Consider the following 21,890-nt stretch of genomic DNA (forward strand, 5'->3'; position numbering starts at 1 on the left):
TGAGTTCTACTTGTAGCCTTCTGTATCTGGCAATTCAAATTCAGCAGAGAGCCACTCCGTCTCAGAGGAAACTTTCCCCCCTTTGCTTCACAGATATTTTGTAGGACACAGAAGGCAGCTATAACTAATGAGATTTTTTTTTCACTGAGGTCCAATCTCATAACCAATCTCATAATTAGACAACACTGGCGACTCTTCAAATGACCAAAGGCACATTCAACTGTCATTCTCCACCTGATGAGCCTGTAGTTGAAGTGCTCCTTGGTGCTGTTGAGGTGGCTGGTGTATGACTTCATTAGCCCTGGGAGCAAGGCATATGCTGGGTCTCTCGTGTCCACTGATTTGGCATTTCAACATTTTCAATGGTAATCCGCCACTCAGGAAAGAAAGTCCCTGCTTGCAGCTTTCTGAACAGTCCTGCGTTCTTTAAAATGCATTCATTGTGGTAAAGTGTTCCACCGGCACTTGCAAAGTTGCCCTTTCTGTTGATGTTCTCTGTAGCAAGACGGTCTGGTGCTAAAATAGGGATATGTGTGCCATCTATCACCCCACTCCAGTTTGGGAACACAGTTGCAGCAAAACCATCCACTTTGTCCTGCATATTACCCAGAGACATAGTCCTGTGTAACAGGAGGCAATTAATGGCCCTGCACACTTGTATGACAGTTGCTCATGTGGTGGATTTCCTGACTTCAAATTGACTCCCGACTGACTGGTAGCAATCTCGCACTGCAACTTTTCACAGTGCAATCACCACTCATTTCTCAACTGTCAGCACAGCTCTCATTTTGGTGTCCCTGCGTTGGAGGGCTGGGGTGAGTTTGGTACAGATCCTAGAATGTGGCCTTGTGCATCTGAAAATTCTGCAGCTACTGCTTGTCATCCCAAACCTGCATGACAATGCAATCTCACCAGTCAGTGCTTGTTTCTTAGGGCCAGAAACAGCGCTCCACCATCTGCAGCTGTTCCATGAATACCGCCAACCATCTTGAATTGTTTCTATGTCCCACTGCAATCTAGCTACCAAGGAATCGTCATGTTCCCCCTAGCTCTTCTTGCAGCTCTGCAAATACTGCAGGATCAGGTACCTGGTGCATGCAATGCTTATGACAGTAGTGCAGAGATGTGCAGAGTCTGAGCTTCCATCAAAGATGGTGGACAGTGAGGAGGGATGCATGGATTTGCAGGAATTTTGAAAAGAGGCAAAAATATAGGATACAGATGAAATTATAGGATGGAGAACACATGTTCCTAGACACCCTTGTGTGACTTGTTTCGGACTCATGAAACATTGCAAAAATGTCCTAAAACACCCTGTACTGGATGGTGGCAAGTTGCACGGTGGGATAGCTACCCATGGTGCACTGCATTCTGCATTGATACAAGCACTCCTGGTGAGGATGTGCAAAGCTAACACAAGGAGCGTAGTGTGCACAAGCAATGTAATAACTGACAGCTGTATGCTGACATTACCTAGGTCAACATAATTTTGTAGTGTAGACATGGCCTTTAGTAAATATTAGCTATGTGTTTTTTAGTAGTTTGGAGTTATCTGCTGGAGAGGTTACCCCACCGTGACTCTGTCTGATCAGCAGAGCTTCAGTGTTTTGTAACTTTGTTTCTTCAATAAAGAGCTGTTCGTTACTTACCAAGACTCTAGAGTCTGTTGTCTTGGATACGATGGGTGGCAGGTGGAAACCCATGTGGAGTACTATCACTTAGGAAGGCAAACCTGCATAGTGACCCCAACACCTTATAATGGCTTTTAATTTTTTTAGATGTATGAAATCGTAACACTGTAATTTAAAAACTAGACAAAACACTGAAGTGTACATTCGGCTATGGGCTCTTCTCATGGAGTCTGCCCTGTGTCCATCCTCCGTGCAGCCCTGCAAGCTGCACATCGGCCTTGATGTGCAGTGTGCCCCCCATCGCCGGTGCCCAAAAAGAAGACCAAAAAACATGGCTCCCCGGCACCGGGCAAGGCACCTGCCTCGGTTTGCCTAGCCATGCTGCAGCCGCGTGCTCACACCTCCCCATTTGGGGCCCTTAGCCCTGTGAAAGTTCCACCACTGACTCCTGGGAGCAGCATGGGACCAAAAACCCTGGTGGCACCAACACCTTCACAAGCTCCTGCGGTGCCGAGAGAGCACAGGTCTCGCCCGCGCTGCCGATGCGACATGTGCCTGTGGAACTGGCAAAGGCTCCCCACAAGGGCAAGCCAGCAACTAAGACTCCTCAGGTGGTAGGGGGACATCACAGATCCTCCGACAAAGTAGCGCTCTCCATCTCCATGCCGAAGTCGCAGATCAGGTCCTCTGGGGTTCATCCTCAGCCACTACGTTCGTGATCTTGATCTTGATGCAGATTGCCTAGAACAAGACGCTGGTGTCTGTACTACCGACGCTGCTTGCCTTCCCACCGATTGTCCTTTAGGTGCAGGTCCCCGTCGCCTGCCTCGTGGGAGCGCTCCCTGTCTTGTCTCTGCACCCACCCCCCCACCAGCGGCCTGGTCCCCTTGATACCGGCACTGATCACCTTGCTCAGGGCACCTTTCTTTGATGGTGATGGTCAGTAAACAGACCCAGGCATCAGCGGCCCAACTGTGGTCACTGGAAGGGGATTCCTTTGGCACAGAAGCCCAGTTCAGCCCCTCGCCTAGACTGCACCCTTCACTTGCTGGGCATGCATACACAGCAGCTTGCGAGAAAGTAGTTCTGGTCACCTAGACTGTGGCAGTCTCATGAGGGATCTGCAAGAAGAAGGGACAGCCACTTTTGCTCTTCCTCCTCCCGCTCACCCATGCAACCCGACCTGGCAAAACACCCTGGGGGCCAGAAATGCTTGTTATGTGGGTGCAGTCGAGAGTAGCACCCCAGTCACCTTTCAGGATCCACCCTGCTCTTTCCTCAACCATCTTTGTCCCTTCTGTTTGGCCTGGTCCCAAGTCACCTCGGACCATTGGGTGCCCGACATAGTATCTCATGGTTGCACCCTGCAGTTTTCTGCTGCCCCTCCCTCATCAGGGACCCTTCTCACAAGCAACTTCTCATTCAAGAGGGCCAATGGAGGAGGTCCCTCAGAACATGAAAGAGGTTCTTTTCCTGCTACTTTCTAATTCCGAAAGTAAAAGGCGACCTGCAACGTGTTAACAAGTCTCTCAAAAAGTTGAAGTTTTGCATGGTCTCCTTGGCCTCCATCACCCCCGTCCCTGGATCTGGGAGACAGGTCCGCCGCCCTCGACTTTGAAGGATGCCTATCTCCATATTTCAAGGTCATAGATGTTTCCTCTCTTTTATGGTAGGTGAATGCCATTTCCAATTTATGGTGCTCCCCTCTGGTCTCTCATAGACTCCAAAGGTGGTTACAAAATATATGGCGCCAGTGGTCGCTTACCTCATGTGTAGAGGAGTCCAGGTCGTCTTGTATCTTGACAACTGGCTCATGAAGAGCAGGTCTCGGGATCAAGTGCAGAGAAGTCTCGGTCTGGTGCGTTCCACCTGCCACAACCTGGGCCTGTTGGTAAACAAGAAAAAATCCAACTGAAGGCCGGTCCAACACTGAGGGTATGGCTACACTGGCGATTTGCAGCGCTGGAAAGCCTCCACCAGCGCTGCAATTAGTAAGTGGCCACACCTGCAGGGCACTTCCAGCGCTGCAACTCCCTGGCTGCAGCGCTGGCCGTACACCTCACTCGGCATGGGGAATAAGGATTCCAGCGCTGGTGCTGCAGCGCTGGTCATCAAGTGTGGCCACACACCAGCGCTGTGATTGGCCTCCAGGGTATAAGGTGTATCCCAGAATGCTTTTATAAATTACTCTCTTTGTTTTGTTATGCAGCCTCTCTTTGTTTTGTTGTGAACGAGCTCCGATCGGAGCTCCGAACAAACAGAGCTCCTGTTTGCTGTGATCATCTGTACCTGGCTGTAAACAATCAAATGAGAGGCAGGCAGGGAGAGTGAATGAAACAGAACAGAGGAGCTCCGTTGAACTGCTTATCTAAAAAAACAAACACTGATCACAGCAAACAGGAGCTATCTGTACCTGGCTGTGAACGATCAAATGAGAGGCAGGGGAAACAGCGTTGGATGCAGGGTTCGCAAACATTTTGTGATTTTTTCCAATCTCTCTCTTCCCCGCTCCCTGTCACAGTACACCACGGGGAGTCCGTGTTGGAGGCAGGCTGTTTGCAATTAAGAGTTAAGACTAAGGGGTCAGAAACATGTTCTGATTTTTCAATGCAGGAAGCTAAACACACAGTGTTGGCTCCAAAAATCCCCTCTCTCTTTCCCCCCGCTCCCTGTCACACTAGACCCCACTCCACCCCCCTCTTTTGAAAAGCACGTTGTGGCCACTTGAACGCTGGGATAGCTGCCCATAATGCATCACTCCCAACAGCGCTGCAAATACTGCAAATGTGGCCACACACCAGCGCTGGCCCTGCACAGCTGGATGACCAGCGCTGCAAACCACCAGCGCTGCAAACCGTAAGTGTAGCCATACCCACAGAGTTCATAGAGGTGGTTCTCGGTTCCACGTGAACCAGAGCCTTCCTCTCGGAGGTGCATTTTCAGGTCATGTTGGACCTTGTATCCCAGGTGAAAAACCTCCTGCTCATCACATCTCTCACTTGCCTGTGGTTGCTGGGCCACATGGCAGACTGTACATAGGTGGTCAGTCATGCCCAGCTCCACCTCCGGCCTCTGCAAGCATGGCTGGCATCGGTTTACATCCCCAACAGATGTGATTTAAACTGCATGGTCAGGGTGCCGGATCACATCCTGTCACCCCTGGATTGGTGGTGGGATACCGGGTTGGTGTTGGAGAGAGTCCCTTTTGCGACCCCATCCCCGTTGCTGACCCTGCTCTATGTTGCTTTGGGCCTGGGTTGGGAGGCCCACCTGGGCGAGCTGAGCACACAGGAGTGATGGTTGCGGGACAGTCTGGCCCTCCACATCAACATCAGGCAGCTCAGAGCGATTCGCCTGGCCTGCCGGGCTTTCTTGCCCCACCTGGTATGAGGGAATCTCATTTACTACTGAAGTTTCTATTCAGATGTCTTTTTATATCAGTTCTGCATATTTGTTTTGTATATGTGAATACACTGGAATGTCTGTTTTTACATTTCCTTAACTCTGCCACCTGGGAGTAATTGTTTTCCTTTAATTTTTTAGGTATGATGTTGATTCAAAGAGTCCCAACCTATCAAAGCATGTAAGTGGATGGTTATAATACTCGACTTATTATGGGTTTTTTCCTTATAGAGTTTATCTTGTAATTAAAAAGTTACGCTATCTTCTAGAACGTTTATGGTATTTACTGACAAATAGTGTCAAATGCGGAGGTCACAAATACAAGGATTGTGGTGTGTTGTGATTTAGATGTGCATAACTCTTTGCTAAAATGGGATTTTTTACATGTCCATCACACAGAATGTACATTGGGAATGGACATATTTTTTAAAAGTTAATATCTGTTTAGATAAATGAAGGACATTATCTCCTTATTGACACTTTTGTGGTGCCCAAGAGTTGAGGCAATCTACTTGCTGGTGCATAGATTTTTCTAACTAGAAATGTTTAGCCCTTGTAGCATCACAGAAAGGAAAAGTTCCAGATTATGCAGTATTTTAATTCAGATACACTAGAGCACGATAGAGAGGCTATAATATCTGTTGAGTATAACTAACTATTTTATTAATAAGTGAAGGGAGACTTTGGGTCCATCTTCACTACCCGCCATATCGGCGGGTAGCAATCGATTTGTTGGAGTTTGATATATCGCGTCTCATCTAGATGCGATATATCGAACTCCGAACGCGCTCCCGTCGACTCCGGAACTCCACCACCGCGAACGGCGGTGGCGGAGTCGACGGGGGAGCCGCGGACGTCGATCCCGCGCCATGAGGACGGGTAAGTAATTCGAACTAAGGTACTTTGACTTCAGCTACGCTATTCGCTTAGCTGAAGTTGCGTACCTTAGATCGAACCCCCCCCAGTGTAGACCAGGCCTTTGGAGGAGGAATCCCTGGGAATCTGTAGTCTGTTTGGAAGAAGAGGGTAGAAGAGGTTCATTGGGAGCATTGTGTGGGGGCCTGCAGGGAACCCTGCAGTTCATTTGGGGGAGAAAAGGGTAGGTTTGCCTGGAACTGCAGGGTGGGAAGAGTGGTATAGCTCTGACATTTAAGTAATTCCGAAATCCTGGGTTGCAGAGACTGTTTCATTATAATCTATATTCAAGAGAGAGTTAAAAAATCAAGATGCTGCATCTCAAGAATCTCCACCAACTAAAAAATGACAATGATTTAAATGTGGAATATCTTTTTTTTTTTTTTTTTAAATTAAAGGCATTTCTGTTGTGCATTTTATTAAATATATGTCCACACAAACCAAAGCAAATATTTGTAGAATTCAGTAAGTCTTTTAAACTACTTTGTCAAATCCTTTACAAAAAATCAATCACAGGCTCTTTTTAATGGATCTTATAACATGGATTGGGGCGGGGGGAGGGTGTTCCATATTTTTGGGAAGGTGAGTGGTTTATTTTTGTGACAGGAAGAAGTTATTCTGGGGAGCAATGAATGGGAATGGGGGTAATTTGGGGGTCAGAGAATTGGAGTGGGGCTATGGGTAGGGTGACAGGCTGGGTGAGGTCTGTTTATTGGCTATAGGGGATCTCTCCTTGGGAAAGGCAGGGGGTTCCCTAAGCCCAGCCCCACTCACTGAGCTGCCATTTGGGCGTAGAGGGCAGAGGAAATGAGCCAAATTTCATAACTTCCACAGGGCCCTGGATGGATTCAAATGTCACTTTCACCCAGAGTGGGTAGGAGGGAGACTCCTCTCCCCTGCAAAGGGCTCTTGTCCCAGCCCTCCCAGCTTCAGGGGCTGTGGTCGGTTCCCTCCCCCCAGGCCTAGGGAGTCAAGGCCTAGGCATACTCCTGCTGCACCAGGGCCTGCTCCTGCCTCAGTGCAGGAGAAGTAGGACTCTCTCTTCCCTTTGGTCTCTCTCCTGCCCGTGGAGTGAAGGGGGGCTCTGGCCTAGAAGGGCCAAGGGGAGCCTGAGGAAACAAAAGAGGAAGGGCTGGTCAGAGAAGCCCCTGGGGGTGGGGCTGTTCCCGGTGTGGGATGCTCCAGGGAAGGGAAATGGGGAGGGTAGAGAGAAGTGATTTAATTATTACATTTTAGAATTTGGTCCACTGAAATGGAGGCAAAATTAAACTATTATTCATCATGTGTTAGTTACACAATTCTAAAACATATGCTTTAAAGGCACTTTAGTTGTTGGATCCTCTTTCCAGGTGCTTATATCGATAATAATAAAATTGTTTTTTGTTCTGACATTTGTCAGCCCAAAGTGGATGTGTTTGAAGGAGAAATAGTCAGTTAAAGTTGTCTAAAGCTTGAAAAACAAATATTGTCCATGTTTTGAGAAAATTAATATGCTTCTCTGTGCTTGGGTAATTAAAAATGACTTAATTTTAAAATTTCAAACTTTTGGCGCAATTGAAGATTCATTGAAGTCATTGGAAAATTTCCCATTTATTTCAGTGAGCATTTTAGCAGACCCTAGAACTTAACCGAGAGTGACTTCAATGTGCTTTGACAAAATAATGCTTAGAAATAACAAAATCATAAGTGATTTTGAAAATCTCATACAGGTTGACAGTATGAGTGAATATTACTGCTTCTTCCAGTTATTGTCCCTATGTGTGCTCCACATGTGCACCCATGCACTCTTTCTCAGAGATTTTGTAAGCAGTGTCCATGGGGTCTGCGCCTGCATCCTACGCACCCTCCTGGTCTGGTACATGAATATGTAGGAAGGGGTGGTCCTGCTGCCACTCCAGTTCCTTCTCAAATGCAGGTGCTTGAGATGGAGTGTTGTCTGCATGCTAGCTACCTATCCTGCTCTTTTTTTCTCTTATTTGTTTTTATTTCTTTAGTATATAGTTAAGGCCCTACCAAATTCACGGCCGTGAAAAATGCCTCATGGACCATGAAATCTGGTCTCCCCCGGGTAAAATCTGGTCTTTTGTGTGCTTTTACCCTATATTATACAGATTTAATGGGGGAGACCAGTGTTTCTCAAATTGGAGGTGCTGACCCAAAAGGGAGTTGCAGGGGGTGTGCAAGGTTATTTTAGGGGGTTGTGGTATTGTCACCCTTACTTCAGCGCTGCCTTTAGAGCTGGGCGGCTGGAGGGAGATAGGCACCCAGCCAACACCTAGCTCTGAAGGCAGCGCCTCGCCAGCAGCAGTGCAGAAGTAAGGGTGGCAATACTGTACCATGCCACCCTTACTTCTGTGCTGCAGCCTGCAGAGCTGGGCGGCCAGAGAGTGGAAACTGCTGACCAGGGGACCAGCTCTGCAGGCAACAGCGCAAAAGTAAGGGTGGTAATACTATACCATACCATGCCATCTTTACTTCTGTGGGCAGCAGCTCTGCCTTTCCAGCTGCCCAACTCTGAAGGCAGCACAAAAGTAAGAGTAGCAGTACCTCAATCCCCTCCTACAATAACCTTGCAACACCACCACCCCCAACTCCTTTTTGGGTCAGGACCCCTACAATTACAACATAGTGAAATTTCATGATTTCAGCTATATAAATCTGAAATGTATTATGTTTAAAATCTGGTGACTGCAATTGACCAAAATGGACCATGAATTTTTATTTATTATTTATTTATATATATAGTTTTTTATTTTATTTTCCATTTTACAATTTCTTTAAGACATCTTTATTCTTTTGCGGAGTTCCCCTGCCCCATTCTTCTTTGCCTGGTCAGATCCTACCTTCCAACTTGGCCTTCCCTGTCTTCAGCCTTTCTTACCTCTGGTGACCATCTTGGCTTCGGTAAGAAAAGACTTTGGGGGACCCTCAGAGTCTTCCAAGCTATCAAAAAGGAAGATACTCCATTTTGCGGAAAGAGAGACCAAGAGAAGGGGAGGAGACTTGAGAAAAAGGAGACGTCATGTCCTAGCATGGGTACTGCTGAGGTGTCTACATCTTCCAGTATCGCGACCCTAGCACTGCCAAGGAAGACCATGTTACGTTCTGAGAGACCTTCCAAGAAGCAATCTTGAGTGAGTGGCATCAGCATCTGTACTAGGATTGGAGCCTTCTAAGCACAAGAACACCTTCAGGACTAAGGTCTTGAAGTTGTCATCCTCAGAACAGTCTTCTTCATGAGGCCATGATAGAGATGCTGGTACTTCCTGATGTGCTGACTACCCAGGAATGCTTTCCAGATTACCTGAACTACTAGCTCCTTAAGGATTGCTCCTTTCTGAAAGTGCAGTTGTTAACCAATGAGGCCCTATCTTTTTTCCACTCCCTGGGCATCTGACTCAACATGGAAAAATCTATCCTCATACCTATACAATCAATAGACTTCATTGGAGCCAGTCTGGACTCCGCTATTTCCTGAACATGTCCATGAATAGGTTCACTAGAGGGCACAGTCTCACTTCCATGATACAACAAAGCCTGCAAACCATAGCAAGGTTTTGCCTTCACCCCTGGACCACATGGCAGCTCGTCCTTTTGTAACATCCCTGGCGAGACTATACTCCTGTTGTCTTTAGGCCTGGCTGAGGTCTGTCTACACACCCATCAAGCATCATCTGTCTAAGAGGGTATCAATATCTCAATGGGTCCTCAACTCCCACAAAGACCTTTTGGATCCTTCTACTAGTTGTAAGGGTTTTCAATTGTTACATTCTCCTGATATGCTTGCCATCACTTCCTATCCAACATCAAGGGCCACTCAATGTTACACCTGCAGTGTGGGTGGTCAGGCCCAGTGGCTAGCACAGAAGTCATGCCTAGTGGTTGGTGCAGGAGCCAATGGCCAAGCTGGAGCATCAGAACTGGAGTCAGGAGCTATCACGGAGGCAGTGGACTGGAGTAGGACAGGAAAAAGGCTATGAATGAGGTAGGGGAAAGGCTGGAGCAAGACTGGGGTCAGGGCTGTCAAGGGAGTAATTAAATTTGTGGACATAAGTGTTGAGCAGCCAGTGACCTGCTGCTGAGCGGACCTGCTGGCTCCCTTCAGCCAATCAGGCAGTCCTACCACAACCCAGAGACTGGGATGGTTAGTCCTCAGGCTCAGTTGAAGGAGCTAATTCCTGACACTTGATCAGAGTAATGCTGGACAATAGAGCAGCAGTGTATTCTTTAAACCTCCAAGGAGAAGAAAGATCCTAGCCTTATGCTTAGTATCCATAAAACTTTGGAATTGGTGCACTGCATAAAGATATCTACTGGGATCGCAGAATAACATAGTGGACTCCTTGATTAGTGTTTCTGTCATGACCACAAGTGGGTGCTGAACAATGCAGTATTTCAGAAGATTTGTCTTAACTGGGGCTCACCAGAGAGAGATCTCTATGTTGACACCATCCTATATGAAGTCCCAAAGGTTCTTCTTGAAAGGAGGGCACAGTTGCAAGTTGGGAGATGCTGTCCTTACCTATTGGCCTTGAATATTACTATATCCTTATCTCCCATCTCTGTTGCTCCTCAAGGTTCTGAGCAAGAGAGACTAGTGGCCATCCTCATAGTGCCATCCTGGCCAAAAACAGATATGGTTCCCAGTCCCTGCAACTGCCTCTCTGCCTTCCTCTTACAGCAGACCTCCTCACCCAGAAATCAGGAGCCATGACTCACCCAACCTCTCATTAATTCAACTCAAAGCCTGACTCCGAGATGGCTCTCTCCATGCAGAACTGATCATCAATAGAAAACCCATCACAAGGAAAACTTACTAGCAGACGTGGAAACATTTTTAAGCCTGGTATAATCCATACTTCCTCTTGAGTTTCACCTTACACCCACTCTTTATTTCTTGCTAAATCTAAAACCCCTGGGTTTATCACTTAGCTCAATCAAAGTTCATCTGGCTGCCATTACAACCTTTTACTCCCCACAACTCCCCCTTTTTTTTGTCTCTGCTCACTGTGAGTTTCCTTAAGGGTCTGTTTAACCTTTTTTTCTGTTACTTCTGGATAATGGCAACATTTTGCTGGGAACCAAAAGATTGAAAATCAGCAGAATCAAATGTAGTTGGCTTTTGTAGGGGTTCTGGCCACCCTACTAGCATCGCTCTCTCTTGACCACCTGTAGTTGGATGGCCTTTTCTGTAGCCTCTTTGATTTCCATCAGCTTTACTGTAGAAACTGGGAAGTTGTGCATCATGTCAATGGATTTGGTGTCCTAATCCCCTTGCTGATGTTGGGTATATATGTCTTGCTCAGGGTGCCAGGTAACACCGGTACAGTAATTGTCCTGGACAATATCTGAAACTCTACTTGGCAGTGCTTGAAGTGCAGCATCAACACTAGAAAGACATTATTGTCTCAAGGGGTTTATCTGATTTCACTGTTACTTGGGGGCCATATGTGTACTGATGGTATTGCTCCACTCCAAATATCACAGTCAGAAGCTCTTTTCTATTTGGGCATACACCTGTTCAGTCTCTTATGGGGCTCTACTGCTATAAGTGACTGACTGCTCCTGCAAAAGAGCTATGCCCAATCCTTTATCTAGTGTGTTACACTGAAGTGTCACTGGCATTCCTGGCTGGTAGTACTTCAGGATAGGTGTCTGTTATCATTTGTTTCATATGCCAGTCCCACTCAACATCCTCCTAGTGAGCTGACATCTTGGTTCCGCTACTGAAGCCAAGAGTGGACAGAACTTGGTCAGAAAATTTATCGTTCCTATGAAGTGCTGTAACCCTTTCACATTCACTGGAGCGGGCATATCTCTGATTGTGTTGATCTTGTTGGGATCTGCTTTTGTCCCTCTGCTATGAGCAGATATCCAATGTATGTCACCTCATGCTGTCTGAGTATCATTTTTTCTGGGTTCAGTTTTATGTTGTTCCTGTATCCCTGTATAAAAGCCTATAGTTTTCTTCTATGGTCTGATTCAGCTTCTGTATAATTACTCCCTTCACTACAATGAGGCTATCATCTGCCATTTTTACCCAAGCAGTGGGTCTTCTCTGGAACACCTCTGGTGCTGACCTTATTCCCATCAACATGCAGAGCCATTTGTAGTGACCAAATGGCGTTGCAAAGGTTGTTAACATGCTGGACTCATTATCCAGGTTTATGTGCCAAACCCATTCCTCACATCAGATGGTAAAGAGTCTGGCTTTGGGAAGTCCTGGCAAGATGCTGATATCCACTGACCACAATTGATAACATCTCTTCAGTGCTTGGTTCAATGTGTCTGTGTCTGTCTGTGCAGAAGCATAATATGTCTGATGATTCTTTCCACCACCATGCTGTTTATCCAGGCTGTACTGGCCTTTGCAGGTGCTGAGATACTCCTACTCCGCAGACTTTCGAGCTCCTTGAGTACTGACTTACAAAGTTCCACTGGTATTTTCCTTCATGGGAAGCATGCAGGTTCCATTTGTGGTCTACTTTCAGTTGCAGCTTTCCTTCAAAGAACGCACTGCCTTTGAAAACTTCCCCTTATGCTTTTAAAATGGTCTCTTGTCCATGAGACTCCCCTTTTTGTTTCTTGTACTGCAGCTATAGAATTCTGATGCTACACCCTGATCAGATCCATGACTTGTATGGATTTATTCCCCAATGAGGTCTGTGGATCTTACCATCCATGACCACAAACTTCAGTTGGTACTATCTTATTTTTGGGTTAGTTACTGTGAGGTCAGTTTTTCTCTGAGCTGCATTATGCCCTCATTGTACATTATTAGAGTGTGCCTGACCTTTGTAATGGGTGTTTTCAAGTCCAGTTCACACCAAGGAATTGCATTGCAGGAGACCCTGCTATCCAGCTGAAATTGCAAAGGGTGTTTCCCTATTAACAGTGCATGGATGGAGGGAGGTATCTTCCCTTGTTGCTTTCCTGTCCCAACATCATGAACCTGATATGTTTGCAGACTCAAAAAGAGAGTCATGATGTCATCATTGCAGACTACACTGCCCAAATCTGGGAGTCTGTCAAATCCCCAAAATTCCATGTAGCAGCCAGGATCTATTCCCTTCCCTTCAGATTGGTCTTTGTTGAAAAATGTGTGTTGCTCAGTTTTGTTCTGTTTTGGGGAGCAATAGTTACCCAGGGCTCCCAGGACTGCTGTAAGCTTAAGGCAGTCATGAGTTCAAAATGGTGCAGATCTCTCTGCCTTGTTCTGTAGTAAGGTCAAATAATAGTTTTACTTTGCTGCTGTTTTTGTCTTCCTGCATGTCCATGGTCTGTGTACAGTTCAAACTCCTCGTTCCCCTGGGTCCATTGCTGAGCTAGGTTTGTGTGTCCAAATCCACGGCTGGGCGTGTGTGTGGTTCAGAGTGAGTTCCATGGCTCGTGCTGCCAGCTGCTTCACTTCAGAGAACTAACAGCTCTGGTACTGCCATAGGGTTGCCAGGTGTCTGGTTTTTGGCCCCAGCCCAGAGACTATACCCGTCTCACACCCCAACCCCATATCTCATCCTGCAGCCCCCTCCCACAATCTGAACCCTTCAACCCCAGCCCGAAGCCCCCCTCTCTATCCCAAACCCATCATCCCCGGCCCACCCCAGAGCCCTAACCCCAGCCGGAGCTCTAACCCCATGCACCAGCCTGGAGTCCCCTCCCACATTCCAAACCCCTTGGCCCCACCACTCAGTCCGGAGCCCCCTTCTACACCCCAGAGCCCTCACCCCCCCCCAAACCCCTTCCTCAGCCCAGAGCCCCCTCCCACAGTCCGAATCCCTCAGCCCCAGCTTGGAGCTAGCCCCTTCAGCACCACGAACCCTTGATCCCTGGCCCCAAGCCAGAGCCCTCACTCTCTCCTGTGCCCAAGCGACGGAGGGAGGGGGGATGGAGTGAGCGGGGGGCGGGGCCTCAGGGAATGTGTTCGGTTTTCTGCAGTTAGAAAGTTGGCAACCCTACATTGCCACCATGTTTTGTTACCAAAGACTGAAACGGAATGTAGGTTAAATCGAGCAAGTGGAACTTTTTTAAATCCTATGCGCTGCGCTGTCCATGTGGCTGAGCTTCTTCCAGCCTAACTCCACTCATTCCACCAGGTGTCCTGTTCATAATAGTCCCTCCAGGGAACATGGGCCTTCAACTCTAATTTCATGGATCATGATACACTAACAACACAGGAATTCAAATTTAAAATTTTTTTTTTATTGTAGCATTGTAACTGAGAATTTAAACACCAGAGGTGAAGAAAATCAAAGTTTTGATTTCTGCAACCAGAACTTACTTACTTGACATATAAAATGTAAACCTAAATATTAATACTATTTGCAGAGCACATTAATTACTACTTCTCTTCAGGGGAAATAAGTTGCAGTTGATGGAACCTTGCAGTGTTGCATGAATGTATTTTTCATCAAGTACTCTGTGTGTGTGTGTGTGTGTGTGTGTGTGTGTGTGTGTGTGTGTGTGTGTGTGTGTGTGTGTGTGTGTACACGCGCGTGCGTAAAATAAGTGTGTTTTATATAGTGCTTTTAAATGTTAAGTGCCAGAAGTTAGGCTCCTATGTTAATATTTAGGCCCCTGCCTGATTTTTATTTTATTAAGCGCCGAGCACCCAACAGCTACCATTGAGGTCAATATGCATATTGATCTCATAGAAATTGCAAAACAGACACTGTAGTAACATAGCCTAGTTTCCAAGGTCAGTAACCACAGAACCTCACTTTACCTAGTGTCATGCCTGTGGAAATAAGTTTACCTTTTATTTGAATGTAGAGAAGTCATATATTTTAAAATGTTAAGTCTACTATTACTGAATATATTTATTGTATATCTTTCATTAGACATTTCTGACAGATAAATTAACAGTTATATTGTCAGTACTTCCATGTGAATTTCAGGTGTTTCATAGGACTGTAACTTTGTATTTATGGAGTGATTCCTGAGTGTTGTCAAGCATCTACAGTTTCCACTGAAGTCAACTGAAACTTTTTTAAAGGGAATTGTGGGTGGTTGTTTCAGGCTCTTTTTCCTGTTTAGTTATTCGTATCACACATGAATGTTTTGAGACAACAGGTCCTTCCGTATGTTATATCTTATTTAAACATGTATAAAAATATTGTTGAACCTGTATAACAGTGTTTTAGGGTACAATGACATTTTTGAAACTTTGCATCTAATTACTATATTTATTTGTGATTGTTATATTTATTTGTGCAGCGTGTCCTAATGAATGACTCTTGTGCCAATAGTTATATTGATGAGAACTGCAGTCACTCTATTTAATATGAATATTGTTTTCTATCTAAATTACTTACTCATTAAAGGAATTAAATCACTATATGTCTTCACTTGTCAATTTGTAAAACTGAGTTAGGTTTTTCTCATAACCTGTGGTATAGAATTTAGGGGAATAGATGCCACGGAATGGTAACCTCTTGTCTTGAAGTGAGATGAGTTTTGAAATGTGATTTGGTTTCCAGTATGCATAGTAGCCTTACCAGAATAAAAAATGAAGTATCCATCATTAAAGGACACTTTCCGCTAGTTGAAGTCACAGTGATATCTCTGAGGTTGCATAAGGTACAAATCACTGTAGAATTCAGTCCATTGTGTTATAGTTTGGTTGGGGGGAGAGGGGGAGTCTTATAGATATGCTCATTTATACTTTATTTTTATTTAAATTACATTTATTGATGAGATTAATAATTTACAAAGCAGTAGATGCAACATTTTGTGCTCTGCTCTAATGTAAAAAGAGTTTTCAGTTACTCTTTTACTTTAAAATTAGAAATACAGTAGTATGTACAGTATATAATGCAACACGTCCCAGGTTTTTAATGTACCTAATTTTATATAAAATATAAGTAAAGTCTGACTTATGAATCATTGTGTAATGCCACAGCAATATTTGGCAGAATATAAATGCATATACAGATAAAGCTCAATAATGAAAAACAGGATAAATGTGTTTTAGGAAAGTTCCAAGACGAGATCAATGAAAAAACAGGATGTATGTGTCTTATGACATTTTTTTTTCTTGCTTTTCAGGATTTTTTGGGACAAGTGTTTTGTACACTAGGTGAGATAGTTGGATCACAGGGAAGCAGACTGGAAAAGGCTATTGTGTAAGTGCATCATTCTTGATTCTTGGATAAATAAGCACTGCCTCATAAGCTGTGGCCATTTCTATTAATTTATAGAGGTACTTTGCCATATGCATTGTGGCAGGCAGTGTCTTGGAGAAAATAAATTGATAGGTGACGCAAATAATTTTCCATTATAGATTTTTATTATATTTCTTTTCTGTTTCAGGTAATTATCAAATGAACTGATGATGTATTTAAATATCTTGTCTCCTTTCTTTGTTCTCAACTCTCTTAACTACATTCAGTTTATTCCCCTTAGCAAGATTAGGTTTAGAAATGGTTCACTATAGAAACAGCTTTGATTATGGTCTTAATTGTCTTAAGTGTTTGGGGGAAAAAAAACCCCTAGAAAAAAGTTTAAAATAGTTGTTTAACTTTTAATTCTTAGTACTCTCTTCACTCTCTAAATAATTTCTTCTAATCTTGGATACATTTGCATCCTTGTCTGTGACCAAGCTGTGTACTAGACATTTGAATATTTTGCAGTTTGTTATAGCTTTTACTGCTACTTCTTGTAAGTATTTTGCTGTGTGCATTTCCTAATGTATCAATTGTTTCTGTAAGGAAGATACTCCCTTCTTCTGTTGTCACACAAGCACATACAACAGGATCATTGTGGACATTGCTCCACCCATCAAGACTCAGATTAACAATTTTACCCTCTAGACCTTTTGCACGCTGCTCAGTTTCTCTTTCATACACTTTATCCAGCAATTTCCCTGTGACATCTGCTCTGTTGGGTGGACTGTATCCTGGTCTTAATGACTGAACCATGTTAATGAAGTGTGGGTTCTCAATCATACGGAAAGGCGAGTTTGTTGCATGGACAAGCCGTGCAATTTTTTCATCAATTACCTTTGTGTAATCTGCTGATTCTTATCACAAACCTATCTATGGTTGTTTCTGGACGATGGAGATTTTTTTTTCTTTTTGCTACAGGTAATATACTGTGGCTATGTGACATACATGATGTGACTGAAACACTATCATTGGTAGATAACTCTGAAATTATAGAAAATGATGGTGATCTTGAAGGTGGATAGTCTTCAGAATCCTGTATGTTGAAGATGGATTCTCCTAAACAAAATAAGTCAATGCAGTTATTTAATTATTATTACCATAGTGCTCATTTAATATTACTCATTGCATTCACTGACACTCAGTACTATTTTAAAGGTGAAATTGTAAAAGGAAGATTTGCCTATTTCAGCTATTTATTTTTTTATCACAGCTGCATCTAAAATGATAGATTGAGATCTGTGGGGCAGGAGCTGGGCTGCCTTAGTGGTTTGTAGGATGCCTAGCACAATGGGGGACTCGAACTGATTAAGGTCTTTGGGCACTACTATAACAAGTCAGCTGCTGAGATGTCCGCTGGTGGTAGCTGAAGGGGACTTAACTGGTGAATGGGACGTTGGTGGAGTACAGATTGATCTCTGTGTTGGCCAGCAGCACAGCCTTCATCCCCCACGAGCTCAGCATCTGCAGGCAGAATTTGAAGCACAGTATGGACACACACCTGTCCTTGAAACTGCAACTGCTAATAAACATGGTGGTTCTTCTTCAAGTGCTTGCTCATGTCAATTCCAAGTAGGTATGTGCACGCCATGTGCACAGTTGCTGGAAGGTTTTTCCCTTAGCAGTACCCGTCGGGTCGGCTCAGGCGCCCCCTGGAGTCATGCCTTAATGGTGCCGCATATAGGACCCTCCCAACCCGCCATCTTCCAGTTTCTTCTTACCGTCAGTAGTGGTCATTGGAGCGTTCTCTTTCATTTTTGAGTGATCCCCTAGTGGACGCTTAGTTCCTACCTGTAAATAGTTAATAGTTCTTAGTACTCGTAGTGTAGTTTTTTGAACCCCCTTGTTTGCAGGGTTCTCTTCTCCGTTCCCTTCCTACTCTCGGGGCCAGGGCTTGCCTCGGTCCCAGGGGTTTAAGCCGTATGGAGTCGGCCAGAAGCTGATGCCAAGAGGCGACTCTCACGTGTCCTGCTTGAAGTGCCTGTGGGAATCCCATCAAATGGATAGGTGCAAAATCTGCAGAGGATTCTACCCCCGCACCAAGAAGGAGAGTGACCACAGGCTGAAGCCACTGCTGATGGGGCAGCCCTGCGGCCGCAGTTGGAGTCAAGCCCCATGGACCAGGCACCAGCTTCTTCAGCATTGGTGAGCAGTGCACCAGCCTCGATCAGGGATGCAGCACTGATGAAGGACTCTGGGATCACCAGCACCATTGACTCCAGGCCCACATCGGGGTCCATTGAGCTGGCATCAGTGGAAAAGGGTCAAGTGGAGGACTTAGCTCTCTCCACACAGAGACCTTTGAGGCAGCCAGGGATCTAATAGCCCTGACGGGCCTGCACTCTCCCGACCAGTGTGAGAGATCATCAGTCCCGAAGCCTCCGGCACCACAAAGACTGTCATAGCCATCTCAGGGGCAAGCTGGCGATGTGGCACTGCTTGCCCTCTCTCCAGTACTGCTCCACCATGGTCTCTGCATTCGGACTTCTCTGCAGACTTGGAGGCGGAGTCCTGTCTCCAGGAGTAGCTGGCACTGAGGGCAGAGACATCCCCGGAGATGGCACAGTCCTTTCCACCCCTGGTGTGGCCAGTGCGGTGGCAGATGCCAGCACAGTGGCTCTTTTGGACCCTGTGGACATACCATCAATTTTGGTCATGTCAGATGGATGAGCTCCATCCAGGATGCTGCTGGCACTGCGGATGACATAGTTGTTGGCACTGCAGTCAGCACCACAGTCTGCACTGAGATGGCCACAGTCACAGATAACCGGGAATGCTTCGAGGAACTGGATGGGCAAGAAGGCCCCATACTGGGCCGGGCTTCCTCATCATCCTCACCCGATGAGGAAGTAGCGGGAACATCTTCGCTGCCTGCCCCACTGGATAGTAGAGCCCACTTGGAACTCCTAAAAAGGGTGGCACAGAATCTGGGTATCCAGATGGAGGAGGTCACTGAGGTATCGGACTTTATGGTGGACATTTTATCCCCCTGGGCTCCATGAGGGTGGCACTCCCCCTTATTAAGACAATTCAGGAGACCACGAGGACCCGCAGACACCGGCCTCTCTGACCCCCACAGCAAAGGGGGTAGAAAGACAATATTTTTTTTGCCATCAAAGAGGTATGAATATATCTCTATGTGCCCCCCACCAGACTCGGTGGTGGTGGCGGCTGTCAACAAGCAGGAGAGGCAGGGGCAACAGGGGCCCACTTCCTGGGCAAAGGACACAAAGAAGCTGGATCTCTTTAGGAGGAAGGCGTATTCCACTGGAGGGCTCCAGCTTCGCATTATGAACCAGCAGGGAATCCTCAAGTCGCTATAATTTTTAATCCTGGGACGCAATGTCAAAATTTAAGGAGTTTGTGCCAGTAGACTCCAAGTCTGAGTTCTCGGCCTTGTTTGATGAGGGCAAGTTTGTGGCAAGGACCTCATTGCAGGCCTCGATGTAATCAGCGAACTCAGTAACCCGCACCATGTCTTTGGGGATTGCAATGCGTCGTTGCTCCTGGCTTCAGGCCTACCGAGGGAGGTTAAACAGACTATTCAGGATCTCCTTTTCGAGGGCTCCATTTTGTTTTCAGAAAAAAGTGACTCAAAGCTGCATAGCTTAAAAGATTCTCGAGCCACTCTCAAATCTCTGGGGCTGCACACACGTGCCACACAGCACAAGCATTTAAAACCCTGCCTATGCTGCAGACACATCACGGGCATTCTAGGCAGGACTTCTATAGAAGAAGGGGCAGAAACCATCGGCATCACCAGTCTCAGCCCCCTAACAGCCAGGGGTTGGGATCGTCAATACAACCCCCAGGACCTAGGCAGGCTTTTTGAAGATGCACCCGGGGGTGACACATCTAAATTCTGTATCCGTTACTACCCTTTTTGGCCCATCTATCACATTCCTACCATGTGTGGTCCCAAATTATCTCGCATGGTAGAACTGGGATATTCCCTTTAATTCAGTTCAACCTCCTCCCTCCCACCCCCCTTCCCCATCCCTCTTTAGGGACTCCTCTCATGAACAACTCCTAATACAGGAGGTACAAACCCCCCTGTTGGGAGGAGCAGTGGAGGAGGTTCTGTAGGAACTATGGGGAAGGGGTTTTTACTGCCGATACTTCCTCAGACCGAAAGCCAAAGAAGGTGTCAGACCCATCCTAGACCTGCGCAATCTGCCGATACTTCCTCAGACCGAAAGCCAAAGAAGGTCTCCTTGGGCACCATCATTCTGTTCCTGGATCCAGGGGATTGGTATGCCACCCTCAACCTGAAGAATGCATACTTCCACATTTCCATAATCCTGCCCAACAGGAGGTTCCTCAGATTCATAATGGGACACATTCACTATCAATTTACAGTCCCTGGATATTCACCAAATGCATGTCAGTCGTAGCCGCCTTCCTGAGGAAAAGGCAGGTTCAGGTTTTCTCCCATACCTGGATGATTGGTTGGTCAAGGGCTGTTCCAGGATGCAAGTAGAACAACAGGTCAGTTTGATAAGGTCCACATTCGACAGATTGGGTCTCTTGCTGAATGTGCAAAAGTCGACTCTAACCCCCTCTTAGAGAATAGAGTTCATAGGGGCGGTGTTAGACTCAAGGCAAGCCAGGGCTTTCCTATCACAGTCCCATTTTCAAGCTATGCACAACATTATACAAGACCTCAGGCAGTACCCCATGACGACTACAAGGAATTGATTAAAACTCATCTGGCACATGGCATCTTGCCCGTACATAGTGCAACGCGCAAGGCTCAGACCTCTCCAGGCCTGGCTAGCATCAGTGTATTGACTGGACAAAGTAGTCACATTCTCACTGTGGGTTCTTGAGACTCTTCAGTGGTGACTCGATCTGCGAATGGTGTGCACAGGGGTCCCTTTCTCCAAATAGCACCCCTTGCTGTGTCTGGTTACCGACTCATCAGCAGTAGGGTAGAGAGCACAGAACTCAGGGCCTCTGGTCTCCAGCGAAGCCGTTTCTACTCTCAGCTCCCTGATACTGATGTGCAGTTCGTCTGGTATGTCAAACCTTGTAGGCTCATTTGAAAGGCAGATGCATATCCGTGCTGACAGACAATACAACAACGATGTTTTATTTAAACAGACAGAGTGGAGCACACTCCTCTCCCCTATGTCAGGAAGCCCTCAAGCTCTGGGACATCTGCATAGCCCACTTAATACTCCTGGAGGATTCCTACCTCCCCGGATCACAGAACGAGCTAGTGGATCATCTCAGCAGATCTTTTCACAATCACAAGTGGTCCATTCACCCGGACATGGTAAACAACATTTTCCAATGGTGGGGAGTTCCCCAAATAAACTTTTTTGCCACAAAGAGCAAGAGGAAGTGCCTAAAGTCCTGCTCTTCCCTGAATCACAGTCTGGGCTCACTGGCACACACGTTTCTCCTTCCATGGAAGGCCAACCTGTTCTACACATTCCCACCTATCCCACTCGTTCACAAGGTCCTCCTCAAGATCCGCAGAATCAGTGATACTGATGGTGCCAGCCTGGCCCTGCCAGCATTGGTACACCATGCTGCTGGAGTGATTAGTGCACACCCCGATCACCCGACTTTAGTTCCAGATCTGATCACCCAGCTTTGTGGCCGGCTCCAGCATCCCAAATCTCACATCTTTCCACCTCATGGTTTAGAAGCTGCATGGTTAAACCCGTTAGAGCTCACATGCTCAGATCATGTTAGGGAGGTACTCCTTGGCAGTAGGAAATCAACCACCAGGGCTACCTACTTAGCCAAGTGGAAGAGATTCTCAATTTGGTGT

The 21,890-nt window shown here is 46.2% G+C and overlaps 1 protein-coding gene across 7 annotated transcripts in view; it reads left to right on the top strand.

The window, feature by feature from the left end:
* The window catches only part of CPNE8 (copine 8), a 230,181-nt gene that overhangs the window by 59,254 nt on the left and 149,037 nt on the right, over window positions 1-21,890 (top strand). For all 7 annotated transcript variants that reach the window (XM_045030458.1, XM_045030442.1, XM_045030450.1 and 4 more), the window contains exons 5-6: window positions 5,175-5,214; window positions 15,993-16,069. In XM_045030458.1, the coding sequence (XP_044886393.1) occupies window positions 5,175-5,214; window positions 15,993-16,069 (117 nt within the window). The remainder of the gene's footprint in view (window positions 1-5,174; window positions 5,215-15,992; window positions 16,070-21,890) is intronic.

Source organism: Mauremys mutica, chromosome 1 (genome assembly GCF_020497125.1).
Source record: "Mauremys mutica isolate MM-2020 ecotype Southern chromosome 1, ASM2049712v1, whole genome shotgun sequence".
NCBI classification, from domain to species: domain Eukaryota; kingdom Metazoa; phylum Chordata; order Testudines; family Geoemydidae; genus Mauremys; species Mauremys mutica.